Genomic DNA, 9,354 nt, shown 5'->3' on the forward strand with positions numbered 1-9,354 from the left:
TTTTATTTTGATTGTTTCTATTTTTCTTTGATGATACATTATATTTTTATGATTTAAGTAATGATTTGCTTTTCATGAAACCTCCTGCAGTTCCCTTACAAACCACCAGTTTTCTTTCACAAACCCCAGTTTGGCAAACTTTAATACATTATAATATAATGAAATATTTGCGATTTGTCAGAATATGTGGCCACTTTTAACCTGCTTCCTATGAAGAAAGATGCATTTTGCTGCCAGATGTACAGTAGGTGTAGTTCCAACCTCTATAAGAAGGAGCCAAATAGACCATGCTAACCAGGCAAACCTGGCAGCATAGTTGCTAATGAAGAGCCTGGGGAGATCAGTGGGCAAGATGAGAACTTAGATAAGGTTTGTCCAAGAAGTTGCTATATTTGTCCCTAAACTTTTGAAAAAAGTCTCAAAAGGGGCGGGGAAGTCGCTAAATCTAGCTACAAAGTAGCTAAATTGGCAACACTGGCTGGGACTGTGCGCCTTCTTGTGGTGCCATAAGCCAATCAGCATTGTCATGAAGTGTCAGCGTGCCAATGCTACCTATATGTACATCCTCAGTGCTAATTTAGACTGCTGACTGTAGAGATTAAATGTATAATAATTTCAAGATAATTGCTTGTTTTTGTGGATATGAATAAGCCTCAGGGTAGTTGGGGTAGCTCCATGTTGAATGAAAACAACACTGTGAGGGATAGAAGTACAGTCTGTTCAATGGAATGAACATACCAATTATATTAACTGTATTGAAGACTTTCAGTACACAAAACTCCAGAAAACAGCTTCGAAAGCTGTTCCATGTGATCTAGGACTTTTATACAGCACATACCATTGTAAATACTGTAAGCCTATCCCTCAAAGCCTTGTTTTCATTTGTGGAAAAGTCAATATGGCATCTACCGTGACTAAGGTCTATAGGGTTATTAATGTTGCTCCAAACAACATTTAATGGTGAGTCAGTATTCAATCACTGATTCATCGATACCCACCCTGCAGAACTTCTTCTGGTCCATCTAAAAGCCAGCCATTCCCTCCTAACCACCGCGGCTTGGGCTGCACCAACCAGTCCAGCACTGAGCAATAAGAAATCAATACACAATATCAGTATGGCTAAATGTACTCATGATTCACTGTATACACATCCAGCTCAGTAACTCACACCTCACGAGAGGATCAATTCATTTTAAAATCCATTAGCACTATGCCTTGTAGTAATGCTAAAGCGGATATGTGTGTCTGTTGCTTATATTGATTTCGGAGCAGATCATGGTGTGTTTTCTCACGGGTGGAGGTTGCACTGACTTCCAGGCAGGCGTAGATGCAGCCGTTGTAACAGCACCGCTTGTGTCTCTCACACTCAGAATCGGACCGGCAGCCCGGCACCTCACAGGCTCGCTCGGGCAGCATCTGCGGTGGCGGAGGACAGCGGTCGTTCTTCTGGTGCTGAGCGGTCTGAGGATGGTTAGGGTACTCATAGTCCTGAGAGATTGATAGACAATATATGTAAGGAAATATTATCATGATTTTTTTATGTTTTTGAAAAAAAGAGTAATATTGTGACAAATTATTACAATTTAAAATAACTTACTTTCTGAACATACATTTAAAATGTTAATTATTGATGGCAAAGCTGAATTTTCAGCATCATTACTCCAGTCTTCGGTGTCACATAATGCTTCAGAAATCATTCTAATACGCTGATTTGGTGCTCAAGAAATTTCTTATTTGAAAACAGTTTTGCTGCTTAATATATTGATGGAACACATGATATACTATAGTTTGGGTAAGAATGATTTTTTTATTATTATAATTTTATTCAGCGAGGATGCATTAAATTTATCAAAAGTGACAGAAAGCACATTAATATTGTTACACACAAAAAAATATATATCAAATTAATGCTGTTTAATTAACTTTCTATTCATCCATATCATGGGTTTCACTTTAACATTCTAGCAAAAATGGTTTTCAACTTTGACAATAATAAGAACTTTTATTAATAATTAAGCACCAAATCAGCATATTAGAATGATTTCTGAAGGATCATGTGACCCTGAAGACTGGAGAAATGGCTGCTGAAAATTTACTTTGCCATCACAGGAATAAATGTAATTTTAAAATATATTCAAACAGAAGAAACTTATTATAAATTGTAATAATATTTCACAATATTACTGTCTTACTGTGTTTTTGATTAAAAAAAATTGCAGCCTTGGTAAGCATAAGAAAAAACATTTAAAAATCTTAATTATTCCAAAATTTGTCCACTGGTGTGTGTATGTATATTATTTTAAAGCTTCCACTAAGAAAACAAAAACAAACAAAAAAAGCTTGAACAAAACAATCAGCCTAATCAAGTACATTGGTTTCAAGTTGGAAGATCTGTCTGATATACAGTTCCTATGGATGACATTTTGCATCTATAAAAGCCTGTGACACTGTTTTCTCTGATTTAGCACTGTTAATATAACGGATACACTGTTCAGGAACATAATACCTCTCACAGAGATGCTGGGTTAGAAAAAAAGGCTTTTCATCCAAGTCTGGGCCTTTCTACTAAAGTTTTCTTCCTCCCATGGGTTCTTCAGTGGGCTCATAGATCTGCCTGAGCCAGGTTTCAGTTTGCACCAGAGGTACTGTTTAGGGGTGCATTTTGTTCTAAGAGACCTCCTCCTTTCTCTTGCTCTTGCTTTTCTTTTTACAGTTCAACACTACTTAAGCTCATCAGTTCTCTTGCTACCCTGGCCAAGTGTATACTAAACTGCTGTTGAAACTCCAGACCAGAGCTGTTTAGAATGCAGACACGCATCAGCTGGAATTCAGCACTTCATTCTTCTCCACAGAGCCTTTTATTATAGGGCCCAAGTCGAAATGTGGCTGTGATTTTGTTTACTAATTAAATTATGGGTTTGTGAACTGCATGCATCTTAAAAACTCAGCATGTTCACTTGGCAAGTCTGGAGCTTTGCTTTCAAACAAACTGTTAAAATAAAAGCAAATGTCTGGCATAAGCCCATTGTGGTTGTTTATGCAATTAGTTTAGATTCAATTTTATTGTCTTTTTAAAGAGTACAAGAAAAATTAAATACAGTTATCATTTAATATTTACGCTACTAAAACGTTACTACAAGTCTTACCAAAAGTTAGTACGATTTTTGAAATGTCTCTTTTGCTCACACAAAGGCTGCATTTATTTGATCAAAAATACAGAAAAGAACAGTAATATTGTGAAATATTATTACAATTCAAAATAACTATTTTTTTCTATTTTAATATATTTTAAAATGTAATTTATTTCTGTGATGGAAAAGCTTCATTACTCCAGTCTATAATGTCACATGATCCTTCAGAAATCACTGTTATATGCCGATTTGCTGCTTGAGAAACATTTATTATTATCAGTTTCGAAAACAGCTTACATTCACAGTAATGCATTTAGCCATTTATTAGAAATGTTTTTTTGTAATGTAAGTCTTAATCTCAGTTTTGATCAATAACTGTATTAATTTCTTTCAAAAAAATCTTATTGACCCCAAACATTTAAACAGTAATGTATATGAAATAAATGTTTATGTGCAATTAAATACAATATGTGACCCTGAAGCACAAAACCAGTCATATAGCATGGGTACGTTTGTAGCAATAGCTAACAATACATTGTATGAGTCAAAATGATCGATTTTTGATCAATGCCAAAAATCATTAGGATATTAAGTAAAGTAAATTTCCTACCATAAATATATCAAAACTTAATTTTTGATTAGTAATATGCATTGCTAAGGACTTAATTTGGTCAACTTTAAAGGCGATTTTCTCAATATTTAGACTTTTTTTTTTTTGCACCCTCAGATTCCAGATTTTCAAATAGTTGTATCTCTGCCAAATAGTGGCCTATTCTAACAAACCATACATCAATGGAAAGCTTATTCATTCAGCTTCCATATGATGTATTTTAAAAAATTTACCCTTATGACTGGTTTTGTGGTCCATGGTCACATATATATAAACCTTGTCTTTCTTTGATTATGAACGTATCTGTTGCATAACTGCAATGGCCTGTCAGACTTGGGTCTGCAACTCATGAAGTTTAGATCAATATTTTATGATTTATGACTGCCATCAACATGAAAGTAATTCAGCATGCTGTTTTACCAGTGCTGACAATAAAAATATCAGTTGTATGACTGTTAAGATCAGTCTGCCTTTGCTTATCTAACGTACAGATGATATTTTCCCAAGTGTCTCTGGATGAGGCAAAGAGGAAGTGGTAGTGTACTCTTCCTGTCTGGAATAGGTCCCCTGATGCTGCGCTGTATATGACTTTCTGCTTATCTCTCCTAGATCCTCTGTTCCTGCATAGAAGATGTCAGTAGCTTATATAACAGTTTGTTCCAGTCCTCTGATTTGATCAGGCTACAGCACAGGAACTTTGTTTGATGCTGCTTTTACTGTGTTTCTTCTATACAGAGTGTGGACCCAAAATATACTAGATTTTACTCATTTTTTTCTTTCATGTTTGGTGAAAAATGCCTGCACATTTAACTAAGAGCAGCCTGGGTTATGCACTGCAAAATTACACTCCCTCACCCTCCAAGGAGCCACAAAATATCCTTCATTTCCCATTTAAATGCTCCACCCTGTTACTGCTCTACATCCTTCAGGTTCACTGACTTGAGGTCCCTATTAGTATGGACAATAAGATTTGAACTAAATACATGTTGACATACTTAGCACTCTGTAGTGTGGTCTTCCAAGCAATCATTAAGATAATTACGAGAGGAAAACTAAATAGCCCCCTTTCCCCTCTCTCTCTCCAAGTTCCACCAGTGAGCTGTGATTTAAGTCTAGACGTCTGCACGTTAATTTCCTGCCGAGTTCTGGGTATTTTACAGCTTCTTAGGTGCTTCGGTGGCTTGGCTCAGTCTGAACTGAGTGGAGTATGTAGGACAGGGCCTGTAGATGATTGACAGATCTGAAGATGGGAACAGAAAGCTTGATGAGGGGCAGGGTGAAGGTCACTCGTTTCAGTGTTTCACCTCTTTTCCTGATAAACCCTGATAAATTACGGTAATCCCTAAAGGTTTTGAGGAAATGTAGCAGACCCTTTGTTTTGGACTACCTTAATATTGACATGCCATGAGGTTAGCTGCCATGCACTCATTAGAAACATTACTTTCCTTCCCCTTAAATTAATTGTAATATGCATCATGTAGTGTCAATCGGATAGGTGTAGATTTTAGATTTTTTTTGAACATACCATAGGTAGACTTTAGAAATAAGTCCTTAATGAAATGTTCATGTATTTTATCTAAACATTACAAAAGCAATGTTTTTCTACTATTTCTAGGTGTGGTTAAACATGTTCTCCTCAGCTGACTGGGATTACTGTTGAACTCTCTCTGCAACAGAACACATGACCGCTTTTCAACTGCTTTAGCCTGATCTCATGTTGGAAATTAGCTAGAGTTGAAACACCACAACAGTCAAATGCTTCCCTAATAACTTATACTGTAACTTTTGGTGACAAATTGTACTTTTGGTCATTTTTTATAACACCTGAGTTGAACTCTCCCCATCTGCCCTGTCTGTCCCATAAGTAGGTTTGAATCATTTTAGTGAATCAGTTTGTATGGTTCATTTAAATAAACAATTTGTTGATCAAATAAACGATTCACAGATTAATTTAAAATCTCTGTGTCTTTTCGTAACAAAATAGTTAATGCTGCTGTGCTGTTCATGATTTTACTCAGTTATAAACACAGTTGTGGTTTGTACTTTTCATTCAATCAATCATTGGTTGATTGATTGGTTTTGCAGTTTTATTAGTTATTTATTATCATTCAAATCATTTTATGTTTTTGAAAGAAGTCGCTTGTTCACCAAGGCAGCATTTATTTGTTTGTGAAATATTATTATAATTTAAAATAACAGTTTTCTTTTTTGATATATTTTTAAAAACCTAACTTTTAAACTGTAATGCATTTCTTGAAAAAATGTGGGCTATTCTTATCTGTTCTATTTATGTTAGACATTCAATGCATTTTTGTACTATTTAATGTCACCATAATTTAGATTGTTATTAACACAGAATGATGAGATGTTTCTCATAAGTTCCAGGGCGTTAATTGAATCATTTAAGCTGCAAGTTAATGTTTAATATCTTACAAAAGTTCTTTATGGTTCAAAACATTAACACTATCCAGATTGAAATAACCTGCCATGAAAGCAGATACTGCAGTCTATGAGCAAATACAACCTGAAAGAGGATGACAGACACTTCACATCACCTCACGAGGTTTTAGACAAGTAGCTCTAAAACATCTGTCATCATCTCTGTCAGCTTTTAAAGCGTTCTCCCTTGGCCTGTTAGTCATCACTATGCTCAGAGATTGATGGGGCTGTGAGGGTACAGCCGAGCTGAGATGACCCCTCACATGCCTTTACTTGTTCTGCAGAAAAAAAAGCTTTTTGTGACGAAAAGCTATCTTTACACAGATCAATGAGAAATATTTAGCTTTATAACCATACCTTTGTACTTTAGCAACGCAAACCCTCATGGATTGATTACACTGTGATTCTGAGGTATTCCTGAAAGCCTGAAATGCTCAGCCACAAGCATTTTTACCAAACACAAATGCTTTGAAAGGATAAACAGTCCTTGGTTCGCAATCCCGAGTGAGTGAGCTGGGAGCCAGTTGGACCGGGATGGCTTTTGGACCGCTTCAGGCCCACCCAGAAAATCCAGCTCAGCAGAATGCTGGCTCAAACCCACTTTCTCTCTCCCACAACAATACTGTTACAAAACCCTGAAAGTGAGGCACAGCTCACCTACTTCTCTGACCCCTGTTATTGCTGTTTTTCTTAGAGAGGTCACATCAGTGGAATGATCTCAATTACCCTCAATGTGAACCTAATTATGATTTATTGCTATAACAGCACTGTACTGTGTGTCTATCCATGCATCATCAGTTCACACCAATGACTCTGCAGAAAGAGAGAGTGAAAAAGAGAGGACAGCTAGGGAAGGAAGCAGATGTTACTTGTCATAATGTCAAACGGAAAGATAAATGAATCAATTGAAAATGAGTATGAAAGGACTTTTAAGGACAAAACCAGTAAGATGTACATATGATAATGTAACAGAGAGGTTACTTTGGGCACGGTCCATTTCCTGTGACATGTGAATGGATTTGTTTGTAAATCTTGTCAATCTCGAATTCCGTAGTAGAGCCGTAATCAGAATGACGCTGAAATTCAGTCAGTTGGGAAGGGATATCCATCCGGTGCAAATTCCATCTTGCCATCCCTTGTTAATTGTTATCAATTAATCCTACGCTTATCAGGACTAATGAGCAGAGGCCCAGAAACTTCCCGCCTGAAATCCATCTGCCTCTGTTGCGCGCACACACACACACTACATACATTCATTCATGTATTCAACCGTAACCACAGCAACTCCACTGGAGTCACAGAGACACAGTGTATTCATTATGTTTTTTTCACTGTATAATGGACCTAAAAACTCTTAAAGGCTCACAGATGCCAACCTCTGCCAACACTGCCTTCACTAACAACAAAGGGCCAAAGAGTGCCATGGTATGACCATTTTCCTGCTCAAGTGTACATCAGATGTCATATTACAGTGCATATCTGCATGCTACATTCTTTTTATAGCATATTTGCAGTTTATGGTAATCTGAAAATAAAATCTTGAAAATGTATATAAAAAAAAAAACATGTGAAATGGCACCATGGTAATGCAGTGGTATTCTTTGAAGTACCATGATCAAAATATTATAGTACACGAATATGGCATGACATGCTACCATAGTAGTATACAATTCAAAAATAATACTATACACTACAATTCAATGTTTTAAAAAACAAAACAAATGAACAAACATGCATTAAATTGATCAATTGATAAACTGTAGTAAAAAAGATTTATATTTTAAATAAATGCTGTTATTTTGAACTTTCTATTCATTAATGAATCCTAAAGAAAAGTATATCATAGTTTCATCAACATTTTTAAGCAGCAAAACCAGACTGATAATAAAAATGAATGTTTCTTGAGCAGCAAATCAGCATATTAAAATGATTTCAGAAGAATCATGTGACACTGAAGACTGGAGAAATGATGATGAAAATTGTTGAAAAAAATAGTTATTTTAAATTGTAAAAATATTTCACTATTACTATTATACTTTATTTTTGATCAAATAAATGCAGCCTTGGTGAGCATAAAAGGCTGCTTTCAAAAATATAAAAAAATGGTACAAACTACAATCTTTTGTCTATATTTCTTCCACTCAGAAATAGATTTTCATTTCAAGAAAGTGACCGCTTATCAAATAAATGCAGCCTTGCTGAGCCTAAGAGGCCTCTGGTGTCCAACACGCACACTCACACACACACCCATGCACACACACACTCACACTCACACACACATACACACACGCACACTCACACTCACGCACACATACACACGCGCATGCACGCACACACACACACACACACACACACACGCATTGAATCCTTACCTTCTGGTTGAGTCCCCTCTTCCTGATCATGCGTGCATTCCCTGAACCAGATGCCGACAGCAGAAAGAAACAGACCAGCAGAACCGGCACAAACCCTGTCCGGATCTGACAGCCCGGCATGGTCCCGCTTTTTCAGCCTGACTGTCCTTCTTCTTCTCTCCCAGCAATCCTCAGACTTTTGAAGTTGTTCCCGTTGGAGGTGCTTATGCTGTGGCTTCCTCCAGCATGTATGTGCTTAAGGTGTCTCTGTCCTGTTGCAGTTACATAAATTCCTCTACAGGAGAGTTTCCAGAGCCATAAAGAGGACAAAAGCTGCAGAAAAAACACATAAAGAACACTACAAAAGGAGAAGTGAGAGGAGAAGAAGCCAAAGAAAAAGAAAGCGAAAAAGAGACAGCTGTCTATGCATCGGTTATTCTGAGGAGAGGGTTAAATGTGTCTACTGACACGAAAAGCACATGGTTACTCTGAGAGAGGGAGGGAGGGAATGAGAAGAGAGGGAGGGAAAGAGGAGGACGAAAAGACAAAGTTAGGGGAATGAGATTTTCTTACACTTCCTTTGGCCAGGCATATTTATCAAGTAATTTTTTTTACAAACTTGTGTCTTCATCTGGAAAATACATCTGTGAAGTAGGCCTATATGCAAAAAAGGAACAGTAGAAAATCTCATATTTCACATATTTGCTTGTGTCTTAAGAAAAAAGTTATTCCTAGCACAATTATCCTGAGGTTTCCCTGCAATCTGGGAGTTTGTGTGCTCATTTGCATGGGATAAAACAGACCGGGTGAACAAGCAGAAAGA

General features: G+C 36.7%; 1 protein-coding gene across 1 annotated transcript in view; it reads right to left on the bottom strand.

The window, feature by feature from the left end:
- Nucleotides 1-8,675, bottom strand: part of wfdc1 (WAP four-disulfide core domain 1) — an 11,565-nt gene extending 2,890 nt beyond the window's left edge. Inside the window, exons 1-3 of the mRNA XM_016564429.1 lie at nt 8,553-8,675; nt 1,293-1,488; nt 999-1,082 (exon numbers count right to left, since the gene is read on the bottom strand). Coding sequence (XP_016419915.1) covers nt 999-1,082; nt 1,293-1,488; nt 8,553-8,672 — 400 coding nt within the window. The 5' untranslated portion in view covers nt 8,673-8,675. The remainder of the gene's footprint in view (nt 1-998; nt 1,083-1,292; nt 1,489-8,552) is intronic.
- Nucleotides 8,676-9,354: the final 679 nt, after the last annotated feature.

The sequence above is a fragment of the Sinocyclocheilus rhinocerous genome, unplaced genomic scaffold (genome assembly GCF_001515625.1).
Source record: "Sinocyclocheilus rhinocerous isolate Xijiao unplaced genomic scaffold, SAMN03320098_v1.1 scaffold1311, whole genome shotgun sequence".
Classification (NCBI taxonomy): Eukaryota; Metazoa; Chordata; class Actinopteri; order Cypriniformes; family Cyprinidae; genus Sinocyclocheilus; species Sinocyclocheilus rhinocerous.